The sequence below is a fragment of the Eublepharis macularius genome, chromosome 12, assembly GCF_028583425.1.
Source record: "Eublepharis macularius isolate TG4126 chromosome 12, MPM_Emac_v1.0, whole genome shotgun sequence".
NCBI classification, from domain to species: domain Eukaryota; kingdom Metazoa; phylum Chordata; class Lepidosauria; order Squamata; family Eublepharidae; genus Eublepharis; species Eublepharis macularius.
The window spans coordinates 15,961,252-15,981,709 of NC_072801.1; the positions used below are offsets into that span (position 1 = coordinate 15,961,252).

Here is a 20,458-nt window from a genome sequence, read left to right on the forward strand (position 1 = left end):
GCTTTCTTCACCATCTGACTTTCACATCCGTATATAGTAATGGGGAATACCATAGTTTGGATTATCTTGGTTCCCAGAGAGAGTTCTTTATCTTTAAGGATCTTCTCTAGCTCCCTCACAGCTGCTCTTCCAAGCCTCAATCTTCTTCTTATTTCTTCATTGCAGTCTGCCTTTTGGTTGATGATTGAACCAAGGAATAGGAAATCTTGAACAATTTCAGTTTCCTCATTGTCAATTTTGAAATTGTGTAATTCCTCAGTAGTCATTACTTTTGTCTTCTTGATGTTCAGCTGTAATGCTGCTTTGGCCTTTCTCTTTTAACCTTCATCAGTAGTCGGTATTATCTTCCCAGAGTTTGTCTAATCTGTTTTTAAAGCCAGTGGTCATTGCTACATCTTGTTACAATGAGTTCCATAGATCCATTATGAGAAGAATTGGGGTGGCCTGCCTTGAATCTATTGCCAATTAATTACACTGTGGGAGCCGCATTTCTTTCTGGTCTCCCTCCACTCTTGCTTCCCTGCTAACCTGAAAAACTGGTAATATTTCCAAGAACGAAACCACCACTGGGGAGGGGGGCAGGGAGGGAGAGCTCTCTCTCTCTTAACTACCCCGGTCCATCCAAGCCTGGGAATAAAAAGTAGGTTGGATTAGGGCGGCCACGCCCCGTATGCTAATGAACGCTGACTCACGTTCACCTGAGGAGGGGAGAAAAGCCCCGGAGGAAGCCGAGAAGCCCCGAGTGGTCTAAACCATGTTAGCATGTGGGGGGGGGGGCGGTTAAAAAAAGACTAGTGGCATTAAACACAGAGGGAAACGGTTAAAAAAATAAGCTCATATTCCGAATGAAGTGAAACCTTTGTGTGCGTATTTCTCGACCTGTTTAAACCAAAAAAAGCGCTTGCCTTCAGTCCCCCTTCTTTAGAGTTGGTACATCCCGGCTCGGAACACGGAGGGAGAGGCGGAGCGGGGCACGTGACCTCGGGGCGGCCGCCATTTTGTCCTGCGGTGGCTGGGTATTTAGAGCGAGCCGCGGGGGCAGAGGCGGAGCGGCAGCCACCGGCAGAGGAGGAGGAGGGACCCAGCGGGAGACCGGCCGCGCCGCCGCCGCTTCACGAGCCCCCTTCCCCTCGCGACGAAACACCATTGCCCACGTAGAGTGACAGCCCCTGAAGCAGGCGCCGCCGCCGCCATTTTTCTTTGCAGAGCGCTCCCCGGGCCGCTTCGCCGCAGCAGGAGGCGGGTGGGGGCGAGAAGCGGCTGCCCGTCCTTCTCCCAGCGCCTCTCTCGGTAGCGTCGCCGCCGCCCTTTCCTCCCCTCCCTTTCCTTCTCCCTCGCCCGGCTCAGCCATGTCCTCTTCTCCGGACTACGCCTCCTTCTTCGCCGTCATGGGCGCCTCGGCTGCCATGGTCTTCAGCGGTGAGGCATGAGGGGGCTGGCCAGGGGCAGCGGGCGGGGGGCTGAAGGCCTCGGGGTGGGGGGCGGGAGGCCTGAGCAAAGGCCTGAGGTGCATAAGGGGTTCTGGCTTCTCTAACCCCGGGCGCATTGGTGGGGGGAGCGAATGCCCTGGGGGGGGGGAGGTGGAGAAGCCATGCAAGGGCCTTGGGGAATTGGGTAGGGGGGTCTTTTCTGCCTGGCGCCTGTGCTTTGTTCCTAAGGCTAGGGACCCTTCCCAGTCCTTAGAGGAGAGGGAAATGGCATTGGGGAACGCGGGCAGGAAAGGTTTTATGGAGGCCTTAGGTAACTGCGGGGGGGGGGCTTGTACGGTTTGTGCCCTTGTGCTCATTTTTGGGGTAGTAAAATGACGGGGGGAGGCTTTTGCTATGCCAGGGCCTTGGTTCGCTGCTGGGATGATCGTAGGCTTCCAGGTGTGAACATCTGGATTTTTCTCCTCTACGGGGTGGTGGTTTTTTTTTTTTTTTTTTGCAGCTTTATGTCCCCTGACCGGGGTGTACGTGGTGGCCTCGGAGGAGACACGCTGCATGGGTGGCTCTGCAGCAGTGGGGACTTCACTCTTCATCGCCTTCCCTCCCTCCTTTGCACAGGGGGGAGATTGCATTGCATGGCATTGGAGGAAGAGAAGAGCCAGAGGAGGGATGAAGTAACAGCGCCTGGCCTTGGCCAACCCTTTGTGCCCTGCCGAGGGCATTGCCTTTCTCCGTTTAATGGAGCTCTCTGACTCCTGACTTGTATTGTGTGTCTCCTTGCTTTGCGGAGGCTGCCTCGGCCTTTCCCTTTTTCTTGATTGAGCAATGCTGGGGAATCCATGTTCTCTGCCCTTATTTGCGTTGGAGTCGAGAGCAGGAAGGTGTAGACTAAGGTAGTGGTGGTGGGGAGAAAGATAGCAAGCTTGGCGTGCTGTGCCTGTCTCCCATGTAGCTTCTTCCTCCTCCTGAATCCCCACCCTACAGGGAAGTCGAATTGTACAATACCTTTATCTTGCTCACCCCACCCTTCAATATAATTTAGCTCCTGGCATCTAAAGAACTGGGTCTTGATAATCCAAACCTTAACTTTGCATTATTTTTTTCCTTGTCTTTAAGATGCCACAAGGTTCTAATTCATTTTTCTCCTTCCTGGACACCCTTTGTAAAGCAAGGGGTTACTTAGACAAGGGTTAATGGGGAAGCGTAGGGATTTGGTGTCCTTGTGTCTCCTTCCCTGTAGATGGAGGAAAAGGTACTTTTTCTGGGAACTATTTCTAGGATCATCAGCTCTTTTGAGATGATTAATTTTCGTTTAAAATGCCACCCTTTGCTCTCTGCTTTTTTCTACCTAGTGCATCTTCCTCATTCCAGCCTGCCCCGGTTTGAAGGGCTGGGCTTCTCATTCAGAGGCTTGATTTCAATGGCTATCCCTTTTCCCTCCTCCTAATGACTGTTGAGGTGATTCCTGCCTGGCTGGAAGGGAGAGACAGGGCAGCAGGGGCAAAATTCCAGGCCAGCTGGGGCGGGACACACTGCTGCCGTGCTCGTCACTTCCCTTGCTGCATTCTCTCCCCCCCCCCCCCCCCCGTTCCCAATGCTCTTCGGTTTTTTTCCGTCAGGCAGCTACCAGCTGGCTCATCCGGGATATTGGGATTGCCAGTTGGGGACAGAGATGATGGAGAAAGGAGGATGCCAGGATGCTTGCAAGCCTTGGGAAGGTGGGGGGGGGGAGCGAAGGTGACGTCATATGGGAGTCAGCTGGTGGAGAAGCCCCTGGCTGACAATGTGACTGGAAGGGGGGCGGGGAGGAAGACATTTTTCAACCTGTTCTGCTTTTCCTCCTGCATGCCATCCTGGTTGCTTCAACTGAAGCACGAGGTTATGCTGTACAGTTTTGCTTTCCGGTCTAAGAGCCTGGAATGTCTATCTGCATGCCTAGTTGGTGCTTGTCTGCTTGACTGTGCTGTCCACTGATGGAACACCCCACCCACCCACCCCGGCACCTCGGCTTTATTCTTGCATGGCCTTGTTTTAAGACATCAGGTTTGTTCTGTAGCAAAATAGGGGCCTTCTGAATCAAAAGGTGAACAGGATTTTATTCCAGCACAAATCTCTGAGCTGCAGCCCCCTTCAATTGGCCATAGTGGGCCTTGGGTTTCAAAAGCTTATTCTGGACTAAAATCTGCTTAGATTTGTGCTTCTTGCAACAGGGTGCAATGTAATTCATTGAAACAGAGAGGCTTGAGCTGGAGTCATTCTACATAGGATGGCACTGTGACACACCTGTTTCTCCCAAATAATTTGTGTGTATGTGTGTGTGCGTGTTCAAAGCTAAGTGAAGTCACCCACCTGCCAAAAGGTGGAGGTGATCATGGGAAGAAGAGCGTCTTTGCTTTTCTGGGTGGGCTTAGCAAGCCAGTGACAGCTTGTTAAACTGACATCGTGTTCCATTAAACTATAGCAAATTTGTGAAAGGTGAATTGGGCTATGCAATGCTTGTCCAGAAAGTACCATATTGTATGGCAGAGTTGTGATTTTTGCATTGGCTTCTTAGTGAATAAGAGCTTCAGATGAAACTAGACGTGACACAGTACCCAGTACAGCCTGTTCTTTTTCGCGAGTGTCTGTGGCACTGGCAGTGACGTCTACATTTATGGTTTTTGAGTTGCTGAACGACATCCTGTGGCTCTAAACCCAGTTTGACAATTGCTGCATGAATCCCATTACAGTGGCTGTGCTCAAGAGCCAAAGAGTGTATAGATTTATAATTACAATTATATCTGCAAGGTTTTTAAGACAGAGAAGCTTAGTTGACTGCAGAAAATAGTTTTCCAAAGGATAATCTAATGAGTACGATGACTATTGAAGTAACCAGGCATTCTTGCAAAAATGCCTCTTATTGAGAGTTGCTTACTAGAATTACTTCTATTTGAGAAGTAATTATATGGCACAACTATTGATGCACCAGCACATGTAACTTGCCATTGTTTGTATTAAAGCTGCATCTCCAAATATGTCTTGGGGATAAGTTCCATTGCATTTAGCAGAACTTGCAAGTAGATAAGGATTGGGTGACGGGGTGTTAAGGCAGACTGCTTTGAGGTCTTATTTGCTATTCCTTATCTAAATGATGCAAGGTATCGGTACTGTTTCCAAGATGCCTCTGCCCAGCCACTGACTTCAGTATCAGAAAAGATGAGGGTGTCTATCTACTCGAAGAGAAGCCATGGCAGGCCTAAAGTGTAAATTCCAAAATAAGCTCAGCAGCTATCTACTAGTGCTTTGTGGCTGCATTAAAATCCTTTACTGGCTTTCTGAGCAGTCATTCATATGGTAACTGGGTTTGCTCCTGTGGGCCCCTACATGAGGTGGGAGCAGATTGTAGGCATCAGAGTGAGTGCCAGTGCTGGTGTGGAACGATGGTGGGTCCCCCTCGTTTTCTGGCCCAACGTGAGCACAGCATCTGCCTTTGTTCCATGCTGGTGCTTTCCCTCTCAACCTCTTAGTAATACTCCTGTTGCCTTCTTGTGCCTCTAAAAAGAGGATAGGACGGGGGCAGTAGGAAGGAAAACGTGATCACTCCTTGCCCTCAAGAGTTGTGGATTCAGCGAGGTTCGGACAACTGTGTAAGGGAAATGAAAGCTTTCAAAACAGGGTTCATGGGAAAGCCTTGTCTTTGAAGAGCAGGTTAGATAATAGCAAGGAAGCCATCTTCCTGAAACCTTGTCTGCCATTACTGTTTTGCCTATAATCTGCAGCTGTAGAGGAGTGTTAAGTCTATTGTTGGCTTATGTGCTGACAGCTGTGCTCTCTAAGTCTGGTTGGTGCCCTCAGAATGTGCTTCAGAATCCTTCTTGATAGATTTTTCAGCTGTCCTGCCAGTGTCTTTGGCATCTTTAGATGTGGGGAGGTTTGTAAAAATCTGAATCACTGATTCAAAAACATCCCCATTATATTCTCCAACAGAACTGCAAACACACGACACAACATCTAAGGTGGTTGGTTATGCTCCAGTTTGAAGTACTGTTGTGCATTGCTCCCTGCTTGAAGTAGTCCAATAAGATGGGATTGCTATAGTTGCTTTTTGAAGGGGGAATAGTTCTTGTAGATCAGAGCATGTTGCTAGCTAGCCAGGGTCAAACATCTGGGCAGCTGTGTGTCCTGTTGCCATGGGCAAATGGTAGGGAAGAACCATGCTCATCCTACCAAATGAAAGTGTTGTGTGCATCTATAAAGTACATTGAGAATTCTCTGCTCCACTGTGTGTGTTGCCTGCAGTGTCGGTTTACAGCTCTTGAGGGATATGCTGTCTGCCACACCCGGGCAATATTAGGGCTCCCAAACTGGGATTCCTTCACTCTGCACAAAGTGACATTTAAATGCTAATCCTCCTCAGAGTAAGAGGCAGGGAGCTGGCTTGTCAGAGGCAGCCATCCCGAACCAGGTGTTCACAATGCCTTGAGATTAATGCCTTAATGCGGTCGCGCCAGTCTTCAAGCACTGCTTTGTGTAGCTTTCTGCCTTAAGGTGTGCCACCTCGGTTCCTGTGCTTTGTTACCAACAGGATCAAGCCTGGCTCAGTGCTGGCTGGCTAGATGTTGGAACATTGTTGTATAAACACCTTATCTCAGCCTTGCTCCTCATCTTCTGATGATGGTAAACAGGTAGTAGGACTCGTACTGGTCCTGTCCAGCCATCCTTGTGGTGGCCAGTACATGCCTCCAATGCGAGGATCACTGTGACCTTCAAGTTTACAAGCTGTTTTTAGTAATGCCTGGTGAATTCCAGTAACCACAGATTGGCTCTGTAATTTTTTTCCACCTGGTTCCACTGGATAAATTGTATGGGTGGCTGTCAGATGCTTATGAATGGTGAGTAATCTTCCCGTGTAAGCTGACTGATGCGGGTATTGGGCCAAAAGGAAATGAATTGACCCGATGTCTAGTAATGCACTGTACTGCTCCCATGTCTGTCTAATCTATTCACCTGTATTATTGGTGAAATGGCACACTGTTACACAAACCCTGTATAATTCAGTCTGGCTATCCATTCAAACAAGCACTTGCCACTTTTCTTCAGAATACCATAACGTAAGATAGTGGTGTCTGTTTGCAAAATAAATCCAGTTTGCAGAGTGTTTGAGTTGTAAACAGTGCCCTCCAAAATGTGCAGGGTACCTAGTTCAGATGGTCCACTTTGAGTAACCAACAGTGAAATCCTATGGGCTTAGCCTGGAGTGACTCTGCTTAGGATTTCTCTGCTAGTTTGGGAAGTTCAGGAGCAAAGGCCTTGTGGCTAGCTGGTCAGATTCCTCTGAAAACAAGTAGAAGCTGGCTGAACGTTGGTTTGGTCCACTATCCCAAATTTCTGGCAAGATCAGGTTTCTGTGCTTAGAATTTTAATGGGTTTTATTTCCTGAATGTGTATGGATGTACCAAGTTTGATTGACACACTGTGCTTAAAGCTGCAACTCAGCATTCTGAAGTTTGCTTGCTGCCGGATAATCCGAGTTAGCGGTTGCTGAAGAGCTAGTATCTAGGCAGTCAGAAGCACCAATATGACTTACAGTCATGTCAAAACTGCATTCTGTGTAAAGAATATTGAGGAGATAATCAAGTAGACTCGATGCCTGCTGTGCCGAAGCAGCCATTGAGACGGTCTTGTAGCTTTGTTGAATGGGTCTCAGCACTTTGAGATTGCTCCAGCAGATGAGCAGTGACTAGATGGACTGCCAGTGAAATGCAGTTGTGGAGTTTCCTGTGTGCATAGACCACCAGCTGCGCCTAAGTTGTCAAGGAGTGTGTTGTCAAATCGCTTGTCTTTTTTTCAAATAGTTCTAGCATGGGCTCGTGGAAGAAAAGCCTAGTCAAAGTATGCAGCGTTGTCTTGCCAGAAACGTGCATTCACCATAGGAATTGGCAGGAAACATTTCAGCATTCACCCCTGGCTGACATGTTAGCATTAGTATCTGTAAAGGCTGAAGATCATTTCTGTCTCCAATTTAAAGTTCTTACGGAAAAGCTTACTTGCCCCAGACAGCCATCTGAATGACTCTTCACAAGCTTGTACTATATGTTAGAATTGGAATACAAATCCCAACAGTCTTCTTGTTTAGAAGGCCGGGTATCTAACACAGGGCTCTCCCCTCCATTCGCTTTATCTTTGCAACCACCAATTATGAGGCTGAAGGGTGACTACTTCAAGGTCAGCTGGTGGTCTCCTTGGTGGATCAGGATTTTTTGTCTCCCCAGACTGATTCCTGCATTGAAAAATCTCTGATATACATACTCTGTCCTGATAGGAAAACAGTGTTAAATGAGCACCTGCTTTTTGCTAGCTAGCAAAAAATTGAGAAGCTATATATATAAATGGCGGGCAAAATGCTTTGTACTCCTGGGAATTCTTGCACAAGGTTTTACCTGCAGTCAAATAAGAGCAAGCACCACCAGGAGGCAAAGTCTTTCTAGTTTGTATCAGGCTCACTGATGGTGCATTGACCTTTGGGGAAGGCCTTGAGCTCCTGCAGCTTAGATGGTTTCCACTGTGATGGTTAAGAAGTAGCTGGATGCAAATGCTCCTGAGATTTTAAAACTATGAATTATGTACAGCAGGCATATGGCAGCACTATACTAAAGGTACTAGAAAAGACCTGAATGGGTCGTTTGCTGTCACTGCTTACTCAGTGGTGTTAAGCTAAAAGGTGGACATGTGAGTTTTTACTTTGAACATGGAAAGCCAGGTTCAGCCCCCAGTATCTCCAGTTCAAAGGGGTCAAGGAGGAGGCAGACCCTGGAGAGCTGCTGCCAGTCAGAGTAGACGATGCTGACCTTGATAGACCAAGAATCTGACTCAGCAGCAGGCATTGCATGAACCCTTGAAGGCTCCTTGCTATCTAGAGAAGTAATTCCCCACAACTAGAGTAATGCAAAAACACTCTTGACTTAAACGGCCAGCTGAGATTAGCAGCCGTAGAGACTGGTCTTCAATTGTGTCTGGAAGGCTGCTTCAGAATAGCAAGCTGCTTGGGTCGGAATGTTAGGAAAGCAGCGTTGGGAGATAGAAAACTGCTCCAGCAAAATGTATCCAGCCGAGGCTTTGTCTGGGTAAAACCTGGTAAACTTGATAAAAATTCAGGTATACCGGATAGTTTGTATCCCTTTTAGCTGACCGGGCTTTTCATAAGCTTTTCAGTCTTAAAACGTGCCACCTGATTCTTGGCCTTGGAGAAGAAAATAATTTCTGACTTCCTTTCCCTAGAAGAATCCAGGCAGAGCTCTGCAGTCATTCTGTCACTGTAGAGCATGGCTCCTCTTCCTCGAGGGGATAGCCGACCTTGCTGAACCCTGCTGCAGTAATCAACCGCAAAGGTTGTACCTCATTCATACTGGAGTTGGCTTCCTCGTTTTGACTGTGGCTGAAGGAAAGCATTCTGGCTGGGTGTCAATCACTGGTACTTCCCGTACGAATCTGGAGAACGACTGGACACCTCACTGTGTCTTCTAAATGGGTGACCAAAGTGAGCACCATTACGGGGTGTCCAAAGAAGAATGAATCAGACATGACTAGTGAGCAACCTATATAATACAGTCTCTTGCCATATGTACCCCGAAGGGCACTTAGATCTGCTGATAACAATTACTGGTGGTCCCCAACCCCAGGGAGGCTCGATTGGCCTCGATCGGAGTCAGGGCCTTTTCAGTCCTGGCTCCAACCTGGTGGAACTCTCTGTGGGCGCTTGGGCCTGCCAATATCTTCAGTCTTTTCGGCGGGCCTGTAAGACAGACAATCTGCCAGACCTATGGTTGAGGCCATTCTGTGCTATCTGGGGACCCTCCCTACCAGTCTCCTGTTGGGAGGGGGCTACGTTATCATCTTGGCCCTCCATACGAATCAATCTGACTTGAATGTTGCCCCCTCCTTCCTTTCCCTTCCTTCCCCCGTGTGTGTTATTAACGGGGATATTAAGGATGAGGACCCAGCCGTCTTGAGGATTGCGAGCAGTACATTTTATGTGTATTATGACTACCTGATTTTATTGCGATTTTAGATTGTGGTTATGTCTGATGTAACCCACCCTGAGCCTGTTCATGGGGAGGGTGGGCTAAAAATTGAATAAGATAATAATAATAATTGTTTGCTTTCCAAATCCTGCTTGGCAACAACTTCTAAAGGACAAAAATCAGAACCTGATAACCAAATGCTTCTGTTGCACCTGTGCTTATTCTGCCTCTTAAATGGGACTGATGTGCAGTGTTTCTTGTTATATTTGTTATAGCAGGCCTCTGCCTCCTCGAGCAACCGTGGCCAGCAACCTGAGGATTGGGTAGCATGGCTGATGAAAGGGGATTCTTTCTCAGACAGGCAGTGAGAGTTGTCGGTAGTGACTAGCCCTGCAGTCAGAGACCTGCCGTACATTTTTAGCCTGCTGAAGTGGAGAACCAGGATGGGATAGCTGAACGACTTCATTAAACCTGTGAAGTTCCAGGTGTTCACATAGTATCTTTAAAATAGGTATTCCTGCACAAAAGCTTGTAAAGACTCAGGAATGTGTCTTGGGCTCTTAAAGCACCCAAAGAGAAATTGTTCAAGTGACCATCAAGCCTAGAGTTACTGGAACACTTTCCATATGAAAAAATAAGCACTTTGGTGCTAGATCTTGTCTCGGGTCTAGTTGGCATGAATTGGAACAGGCGTTCAAAATCTCTTCCCTCTCCCCTCCCATTGTTGTAAATACCTTGTAATAGCAGACATGGGTATGCTAAGAAAATGGTATCGTGACTTGGTGTCACGATCTGTTAAATTTACTGAACAGGAGCAGGAACCCTGCAACGCGTACCCCAGTTTTTCATAGAGTTTACCGTCTCCATCTGTGGAGGGACATTGCCGTGCTGGTTGTGTGAAATCCTGTTCAGCGGGCCTGAGGACGAAATGCAGAGGATAAATATTGGTTGCTTGATGCTGACTTGTAAAATCCTGGTGTGCAAATTCCCAGCATTCAAGAGGTAACCAGAACAACATTAGAAGGTGATGTCTCTCTTTAAATTGCAAATGCATAAGCCGGTCTCATGTTGACTGGCTTTGCCCATCCAAAGGCAAATAACTTGAGACTGTAGCACTGTCTGTTGTGCCAGATGTCCAGCTTCAGTGGCACAGTGAGCAGCTAAGGCCTCTGACTCCAGCGATGTAGTGAGCTTGTTAGGAGGAGGTTAGTGCAAGTAACTCAGGTTACATTGGGGAGTTTTAATATCCTTGTGTATAAAAGCATTGTGGAATGCCTACAATTCTAGGGAAACATGGGGCTTGGTAAAGCTTAAGCCCTTTCAGCGCTTAAGACTGACTGCAGAAGCAGCGGTGCTTCCGGGAGAGGAGCGTGCCTGCTGTTTGCAGCCATTTTGCTCTTCCTCTTGAAATGCCTTTGTCTGTTAGGTTAGTCATTGAAAGAGCTTCCTAGATCTGCAGACAGCTTTTTTGCGCAAGATGGCTTGCATCAGTAACTGTGAACAGCTTGGCTGAAGGCCTTTCTGGTTGCAGGGCTGCTGCCCTGATTCCCATCCCCGCTTAACCATGGGCCTGGGTTTGAACTGAAGCTTGAGGCTTTCCCAAGATCATTCTGACTTGTGGCATTGCTCACAGCACCACCTTTTCCTCTCCAGGCCTGACAGAACTCTGCAAAGCAATCCAGTCGCTTCATGAACTGCGTAGCATTGCTGGGCTCAAAATGTGCCCCGGCTTGTCTCCATCGAGAACCATTTCCCACATTTGGGCTGTAACGCTGGTGGCAGCACTGAAAATTAGATCTTGTTCTTCCTATTGGCATCACGGCTTAAGTTGGGATTGCATAAGAAAATTGCCTGATTGTCAAAACAGTGCCTGCTTGTTAATTGCCGTTTGCCTCAAATAGGGTTGCTTTTGAGATGCTGCAGAAGGGAGTTTGCCTTAAATGCTTTCTGCTTCTACTGTGTGCACTACGTTTACCCAAGAAGGCAGTGCGACTTGGATGGAGTTGCGTACTTCACATTCAAGAAACGCCTGGATCCTTTGCTCTTAAACTCAAGCTTTACTGCAGTGGTTCAGAAACTTCTAGTGGGAAACCCTCGGGATATTCTTAAAGTAAATGCTTGGATCCTGGCCATGTGTATAGCAGTTAGAGTGCTGGATTAGCATCTTGGTGACCAGTTGTGCACTCAGCCTAACTCCTCCCCCCCCCCCCCCGGCCCCAGGTTATTGGGGTAAAATGGAGAAGAGAAGAATGTAAGCCAGTCACTTTGGGTCCCCACTTGGGAGAAAGGCAGGATAATGTTCCTGCAGAAACACAGCTCTGTACATAAAATAGGAAGTGTTTTTGGGTGGTAAGCAGGGTGGATAAAAATCAATGTTTTTTTTAAAAAATCAGATTTTTTTTATTTAAATCAGATTTTTTTAAATAAATGCTTTTTGAGGAAAATATATTACCATCCAAAGGTTATTCCATCATGAAATAAAGATCAGTTTTTAATTATATAGAATAAGGCTGTATATGTTTAATTTTTTTGGTAAATAAATTCCATTAATCCATTCGCAATGTCATGCTTGTCCAGAGGTTTTTGTAAGATTATTGGGCAGTTTCTCTGCCTACAAGATATTATCACAGATGCTTGGTTTTGCAGTTCTCAAAACTGAATTTGTGTCAGCTCAGCAGAGATCACATGACTCTTCTTCACAGCAAAAATGTTATAACATGAACAGAGTTGAGAAAAAGACCTTAATCCTATTGTTCTACAAACCTATGAAGACAGAATCAACCCCTCCAGTGCTAAGTTTCAAGAAGTTCAGTGAATAGAAACAATATTTTTCTGATTGTTTGGAGTGGAATAGATCTGCACAAGAAGAAACTAAGTGTGAGGAGGGAGGGGCAAGTAGTACAAAATGAAAGTGAAACTTTTTGAGCACAATACTGCACAAGTCTTTGGATCTTTTGTGTGTATGACCTGAGGTTTATCACATTCTTTCCTTGGAGGAAAAAACCTATAATGGCAGCAGGCCGTAAAAGAGACCCAGTTTGGGAATACTTTAATGAAGTTCCTTTACCTATCGGTAAGGCAGGCATCTACTTGCATATTAAAGTTATACCAGCAAGAATTAGTCTTTATGTAGAAAACTATGATTTAAATCAAGCCTTAATGACTAGTGATTTAAATTGTTAAATCAGTTTGATTTAAATCAAATCCACCCTGGTGGTAAGCAAACAAAAATGGAAACATAAAGAGGTGGTACTACAGTTTGAAGCTTATCTGTGGTTTGCCTTGATTCTGGGGTCTGGGACTGACAAAAGTAATTGGCCGTAGGCATTGGAAGTTCAACTGCTAGATCCATGAAAATTCATCCTGAACCCTGATAAGATGGTGATGGATTCTGCCCCCATGTGTGTGGGCACAGATCAGTCCTAATAGCAAGCCCGTAATATACTTCATTTTTTTAGGCCAGGCATTAAGAGTGCATCGTTCCCATTTTCAGTCCAACCATTTTGACGGGGGGTTCTATAAAACGCTTCTGTTGCATTGAGGTTGCAGGGTATCTGTTTAGCTCCCCCTGTTTTTCTCCAAAGCAACAGAACTCAAAATGGGCTGAAAGACAAATCAACTTTGACTTTAGCGTGCCTTCTTTTAAAAGCCCTGCTTCATCCCCCTTAGGCTGCTATATATTTTTCCTACCACGAGAAATTCTATAGTTCCTAGTTTAGTTTTGCTCCCATAAACAATGGATAGCCTCAAAACCTCTGTCCAGCCAGTGACCTGGCATGAATGTACACTGAGCCCCCTGCATGTGTCACATCTTTGCCACTAATCAGAACATTCTTCTCAAGTAGTAAAACTCTCCTACTTTTATTGGGGGGCAGGCTGATGAGCACCAGAGACTCTTCTGCCCTCCCTCTGTGGGTCTGCTAGACATATTTGACTGGGTTTGGGGCAGCTGGCAGACTTAAAAACAGGCTCTCCCGTGACTTTTAGTCACAGCTAGCTAAACCTTACAGCCAGTGCACAACCCCACTTTGTTGTAGGAGCTAACAGCATTTGCTATACTTCGTGTTCTGTTGCCCATATGTGCATTGCCCATAAAGTTGTGGCTTGACTGTTGCTCTCATCATTAAAATTAGGTTGCACATGCCACTCATGGTTTCTGACAAACCAGGGTGCCATTTTCTTCATGGTGTTCTTGGGGTGCAGTAGCTGCCAGTAGAGTAGGGCATGCTGCATACCCAGACTTACTGTTCTTATTTGGAGGTTGGTGCCATGGACGATATATCTAGCTGATCTTCAGGGTAGGTATTACGGGGCTTTTGAAAGCAGATGGCTGCAGCAGTCTGGTTATGGTCTGGTGGGGGTGGGGGGGTCTGGTTAGTGCGCTTGGCTGGGAAGCCTCTTTGGAATCTACCTGGACTCCAGTGATGGAAGAAAAGCAGGACGTGTAAATGAAGTGGTGCTCCTGTTCACTTATGGGATTGACTGTAAATGGAGACATGGGCTTCTTGGGTAAGCCTGGCCAGATGGTCATGGCTGTAGCTAGCAAACGAGATCTAAGAGCAGTGTGGCCAGTGGGGGGGATGTAAAGTGAGTTGCTTCCCCCTCAGAATTCCACATGTTGTATAAGTAGAAAGGGAGCACGTGGAGGAAGTATGCCTCTCATTCTGTGGGCTGGACTGCTAAATGATAGGACCAGAGGGCTGTAATGGAAGTCCTTTTGTTTTTTATTGGTGGCACCAATTTTCTGCCTGTATAAATCATACTTCCCCCAATAGGAAATGAATGGGCTCTGCTCTTCAGGGTTTGGGCTTGACTGAAAATGAGGGCCACCTATACTCTGCATGATGGTGTGTTATGCTGGGATGCCCTTTGGTTACTGTGGCATGACATTGGTGTGCCCTTCCAAAAATGCGAAGCGAAACTTGGATGCTGTACCCACTCTTCATTCATCTATGAAATCATCTGTGGAGAAGCAGGTCTCCAGACAAAGTAGGACACATTCACTGCAATGGCTGTGGAAAGCCTAGCACAGCTTTTACCACACAAAACGCAATATTATGGTGTTGAGGCCAAATGGCCTGTCTGTCAAAAAGGGCCACTTCAAGCACAGACTCTCACAGATGAGCACAATCCCAAGGAAGGCCTCCCATAAAGGTGAAGGTTGAAGGTAAAAACTGCTGACAAATAAACAAGCTGATAACAGAGTGAGACCTTTGCTCTCCATTACATGGTTATTGACTCAAAAGTGCTGAGGTGAAGCATTGCAGTCTAGTCTGTGCTGGAGGCCGGACTTGAAACAGCCCTTTGTGGGGGAGCATCCCGCCGCTAGGAAGAAGAATGCACAGGGGTGCCAGTCTAGCAGCAAAATTCCTTTGTCATGGCACAGTAAGGCAGGCCTGGTTTCAGTTCTTCCGGTGTTCAGCTGAAGCTGCTGGTTTCTGCTCATCAGGGCCAAATGAGAATAAACTGGTTTACTGTAGCCCTGAAGTGCCAATACTTGCCAAGCATTAGCGTGCAAAAAGCAAAGCACGGCATGTAGCACTTGTGTTTTGACCACAGGGCTATCTAGGCTTACTGTCCCTGAGATGGCCCCTTTTGCACTACAAAGGAGCATGATTGCAGTGCCCTAGAGCAATTCATCCTGCTTGGCAGCTGATCCCATGCAGTTGGTGGAGTCCATAAATGGCGCCACTCTTCAACCCCAGCGTTCACTTTACTGCTACATTTTTTTTTTTTTTACAGTCTGTGGTGTTCTGGGAAAGGGATTCCCAAAAGGCAGTTCTAGATTTTCACCTGAAAATGGTTTCTGTTGGCAAAATGGCCCCTCTCGAAGGGGCTCTTTATCCTGAGCCAGGCCTTCCCTCTGTGTTGTTGTACGCTGGTTTTCTGGGCAGGGAGAAAATTCCCAGACCTTTTGCAGGAACTGAAAGGCACAGTCTCCTTGCTGCTCTTGATCAATGCAAAGCTAAGCAGTCTGCATAATTTCATGGGCCCCATAATGTGTATCTGGAGTGTTGTGGGAACGGGGGGAGATGGTACTGATCCTCTGATCTCTGGGTCTATGGAACATCCTGGCGTCTGGTCCGGCAAGCTTGGTGCGATAACCAGTGGCCTCTCTCTGTTTCCTTCCTTCCAGCCTTGGGAGCTGCATATGGCACAGCAAAGAGTGGGACGGGTATTGCAGCCATGTCCGTCATGAGGCCAGAGCTGATCATGAAGTCCATCATCCCCGTGGTAATGGCGGGCATCATAGCAATCTATGGCCTGGTAGTGGCAGTTCTCATTGCCAACTCCCTCACAGTAGAGATCACACTATACAAGTAAGCTTTCTTGATCGGTAGGTATCTGCAATCACTGTGCGGCGGTTGTACTTCCCCCAGGCAGCATGCCCCAGCTGCGGGCACTTCTGTGTCCAAAGCAGACCAGAGTCTTTTCAGAAGAGTTTTACTGGTCAGTTGTTTTCCATCTGTAGTTGTAACTGAATGGTGTAAGCATGTCCACGTGCGCCATCAATCACTATCTTAAGATAGCCATGTTTTGGAGTGAACGAATTTGGTGGTCTATCTTTTTTAATGTATTGGAACACCAAATTCCAAGGTGCCATTCAACCATATGCTTTTCAGTAGCATCCTATAACCGATAAGATGTAATTAATTTGTAAAACAGATGTGGTTATAAGAGTTTGTTTTGAGTAATTTAATATATATGGGTCCTGCCACACTTTAGCAAAAGGGCACCTGTCATGTGGTGGAGATCCCCTGCTTAAGATGGAACGGGTTTTTCTCGTTGCGCCCAGTGGCCCGTTCCTCCACTGTCTCTCTAGGCAGTAGTTCTGTCCAGAAGGCAGAAGAAGTGTAGTTGGAAGAATCCAGGCCCTAGTCTGAGCTGGAGAAGAAACTTAGCAGAAGTAAATGTTCAGTTCATACCATCCATTGTACAAGACAGCTTGAAACTGGAATCCTTACAAGCCTGACTTGGGGGTGCCACATGGCTACATAAATTCTAGTTGCTGCAATGGTATAAACTGTAGCAGTGGTCTTGGATTTGGAGGAGCTTGTTGTTCAGAGACAAAAGTCCAAAGTGGTTTGTCGTGCAGCATGGCAAAGATCAGACCCCATCCCCTTTTCTGATGTGCCTGACTGGTGCCTTTGGTGTTCATTGTGTACCTGGATAGCATATGGCTTTTTTCTACCAAGATGCTCTTAAACTTTCAATATGATAAGGCAAAAACACGTAAATATGTAATCCGACATGCACAGCAGTGGCCAAGTGCTGAATTATTCAGTGATAACTTAATTTGAAGCATGTCTGTAAACCAATCCCTGAGCCACACTCAACTGCAGTGCGCGCAGATACTCTTTCTCTGTGAGCCTGAAATGGGTTGAAACCCAACCGGCTTTAAACTTTCATGAGAAGTTGTAGCCAGCCTGTGACTTGTGCGGCCTCAAAGGATGTAGCCAGCCATGACAGCCAGCTAGTCTGCCGCTTGTGGAGTTGAATTTTTTCCTGACTTCCATAACCCTGGAAATCCTGCCTGAGATTCTTTTAATTTCCACCCTTCCTTTTATGCAGCAGCAGCTCTTCTGCTAGGCCAAGGCCTGTCGGAGGTGCTGCCTCTTCGCAGTTGGGCCCCGTCTGCTGTTAACTCTTTTCTCTGCCTTGTCTTCCGCCCTACAGGAGCTTCCTTCAGCTGGGTGCTGGTCTAAGCGTGGGCCTCAGTGGTCTGGCTGCTGGTTTTGCCATCGGCATCGTGGGCGATGCGGGCGTACGGGGGACAGCGCAGCAGCCCAGGCTATTCGTGGGCATGATCCTGATCTTGATCTTCGCTGAAGTCTTGGGTCTCTATGGCCTCATCGTTGCCCTTATTCTTTCCACAAAGTAAAATTAATTTAAAAAACGCCACAGAGTATGATGTGTGTAAAAAAGAAAAATATTGGAAAAGAAAAACCGAGCTCCAGAATGAAAATGGTCTTTCTCTCTCTCTCTCTTCCTCTCTCCACACCATGTACAGTCGTCATCAGTTTGGTAGTTGACCTCTTGTAAATGCGCAATGTATGTTAGTGAGTCGTCCGTCCTGTGTGTACTTCGATATTAAAACCAAACCAATCCGGATGTGCTCCCTTCAAGCCTTCCCTAAGAGGCTCGAGGGAAGCTCGTGTGAATTTTCCATCCATTTTGCCATTAGTGTACTTTATGTATAAATATGAACTAGAATTGTAACTTTTTCTCTCTCTCTCTCTCTCTTCACTGGATGTTTTATTTATAAGACTTGACATGTTCATACGTAACGGAGCAACAGTTTCCAACTTCCCATGCTCTCTATATATTAATCTCATATATAGGTAGATTAATACACTGTGGGGTTAATTGTTAAGTGCAGAGAAAAAAAATTCCTTGGATGTAACTTGATGCTTGAGATTGCTGTCGTGTCCTGGTATTGGAGTGTGAGACTTTGTGTTTATACAAATAACAGCAAAAATGTCTGAGACACTCCTGTGTTCCCAGTAGTAAAAAAAAAAAAATATGTATGCTCCGGCATCCAAGTTGTGCACCCAGTGTTGGGTTTCGCAGTTATACATTTCCAGGTAATAAAATTTCCTCCACTACATCATTGTAAAAGGTGCTGTGTCTTGTGTGGACTGTATGAAATGTTATTTCCACTCCCCTGGCTTTGTGTAATTCGGAGTAGGGGCTGAGGAGGGGAGGCTTTAATTGCCTGGGTTTTGCTGCACAAAATTCATTCAGCACCAAAGGCCTCCTATTAAGAGTGTGTGTGTGCGCGCGCGCGCGTGTGTGAAGTGCTGTCAAGTCACAACTAACTTACGGCGACTCCTGCTGCTGGGGCTTTCAAAGCAAGCGAGAAGCAGAGGTGGCTTGTCGTCACCTTCCTCTGCAATGTCTTCCTTGGTGGTCTCCCATCCAAGTACAGACCCTGCTTGGCTTCCGAGAGCTGAGGAGGTCGGGCTATACCGTGCCACCTTTCCTTGCACTAAGAACACATTGCAATCCATTTAGCTGCTAGCATGAGATGTGCAGATGCTGTGGGGTCTGTGATCAAAGATGTCTGTGTCCTGGCCTGACAGTGTGTAGGAACCTGCTCTTGGAAGGAGGGGGGGGCTGCTTACATTCATCTGAGTGGCTTATCTTAGCCTAACTGAAGTGTTCGAATAGGTGACTCAGCCGGCATGCCACAAACTGCTTGTGAGTTGTTCCTGTTTTGTTTTAAGAGAGTGCCCGAGGGCTGCCATTTTGAGGAAAATCAGATCTGGCTCTGGCCCCAGTGGGTTCACCGAATGAGTCAGAAGGATGCCCACCGCAGCTAGGATTCTAACATGTGGGGGGGACAGAAGGTTTTCTGGTTGTGGGTGGCCCTGACTGGCATAATCTGATGGGTTACAGAGTAGGACATACTTTATCTTCCTCTGGTAAAATCTGCCTGCTTCTTGCATGTTGGATGATTGCTGCATTGTGAGGTATTCCTCCCCGCTTGCAGAAACTGTAGCTGTCAGAGAAAATCTAGCCACTTCCTGTAGAGCAGTGATAAGCAGCTGAAGATACCTTACAGAAGTACAAGCAGCCTCCTTTCTTAATAGAACTGCTCCATTTTTCCTGTTTCTCAGGCCTGTGTTCAGGCTTGTGCTTGATCGTCTGTTGCTTCTATATTCTCAGCGATCCGAAGGAGTTAGCTGTGTTAGTCTGTACTAGCAAAACTAGCAAAAGAGTCCAGGTGCACCTTTAACAAACTTTATCGTAGCATGCGTCTGACCAAGAGAGCAGTGGCTCTCAAAGGCTTAAGCTACAATGAAGTTGGTTAGTCTTAAAGGTGCTACTGGACTCTTTACTATTTTGCATTCTCAAAGGGTTACCTTTGTTTGCTGCCCAGAAAGCTGAAGGCGGTACAACTTGATACCAACTCTGCCCATCATTATCTCATTTTGCAGATAGGAGGCCATAAGGGCAGGGCCTGAGACATCCCCCCCCCCCTCGTTTCTTTCCTCCCTTGCATGCTTCTCATGTGTTTTAAGATACTGGGCTTGGTTTTTGAATTTGAAAAAAGGATCACAGCTGCTATTGAGAGCTGGTTCCAAGCATCCTCAAACTTGTCACAAGCAACATGAGTAGTATCCTAGTAGTACCTTTCCCTTGCTTTCTTGACTCAAGAGCTATGGTAATCTAACCTGGAGGTAACAGACACCTGGGCTTAGGTCCTGCTTCTTGAGGAAGGATCGCGACTGGTGAGCTGGCTACAGTTGGTTAAAGGGGCCATGTTCCCCCAACTGTTGGCCTGTTCGGAATGTAGCTGCCTCTTGAAGATGCGCTTCCATGTGTGTGAAATAACACCGCAGTGGCAAACGTCTCTTTTTCTGTGCAGTGGGCTGACAGAATTCTTGAGGGGAGGCAGGTTTCTCCTTCAGTGATTTGCAGTTGCACAGAGGTCCAAGAACAAAATATATGTATGCCACATCAGTTGTGAAGGGTACGTGTTGTGCGTGGTTCTCGGTCTTTTTCCTTTCAGTTGCATAGAAGCAGCCACTGGAAAAGAATAGGACTGCTGCTTTTGTGCATTGAAAGGAACAAGCAATAAGAGAATATGAACGCTGGGATGTGATCTACTCTGCTTTAAAGCTCAGAGGATGCCGACTGGGCCAAAGCTAAAGGCTACACTAAATACAACAAAAGCAGCATTCGAGGCAGGAGCCTGGTGTAAGTCTGCCGTTCTGTACTTTTCCTCCCCTTTGAGTTAGTTCAGCGCATCCACCAAAGTAAACCGAGGCTTCCCTGCATTCGCTCAGCAGATGTCTCTGGCGATTTGGACCATTGAGAACTGTGAGTCATTCAGCCCCCCCCCCCCCCGCCAGTGCTTCACGTTGCAGCCTCCTGCAGATTCGCAGGATCGGAGAGCATCATCCGCACCTTTGCCAAGGAAATACACGTGTGGCTTTTTCTGAGGTGCAGCCAGGCTGATGCAACATCTCAGTGTTTGCACTTATTTCAGAAAAGAGGAGCATGACAGATAAGCTCCTGTCAAAG

At 46.8% G+C, this 20,458-nt stretch overlaps 1 protein-coding gene across 1 annotated transcript; it reads left to right on the forward strand.

Moving 5' to 3' along the window:
- The first annotated feature begins 1,181 nt into the window (after positions 1-1,181).
- On the forward strand, positions 1,182-18,038 carry ATP6V0C (ATPase H+ transporting V0 subunit c). The gene is made up of 3 exons (XM_054992728.1): positions 1,182-1,419; positions 15,564-15,747; positions 17,105-18,038. Exons 1-3 carry the CDS (start codon positions 1,350-1,352, stop codon positions 17,307-17,309), a joined length of 459 nt encoding a protein of 152 aa, XP_054848703.1. The 5' UTR covers positions 1,182-1,349; the 3' UTR covers positions 17,310-18,038.
- The last annotated feature ends 2,420 nt before the right edge of the window (positions 18,039-20,458 follow it).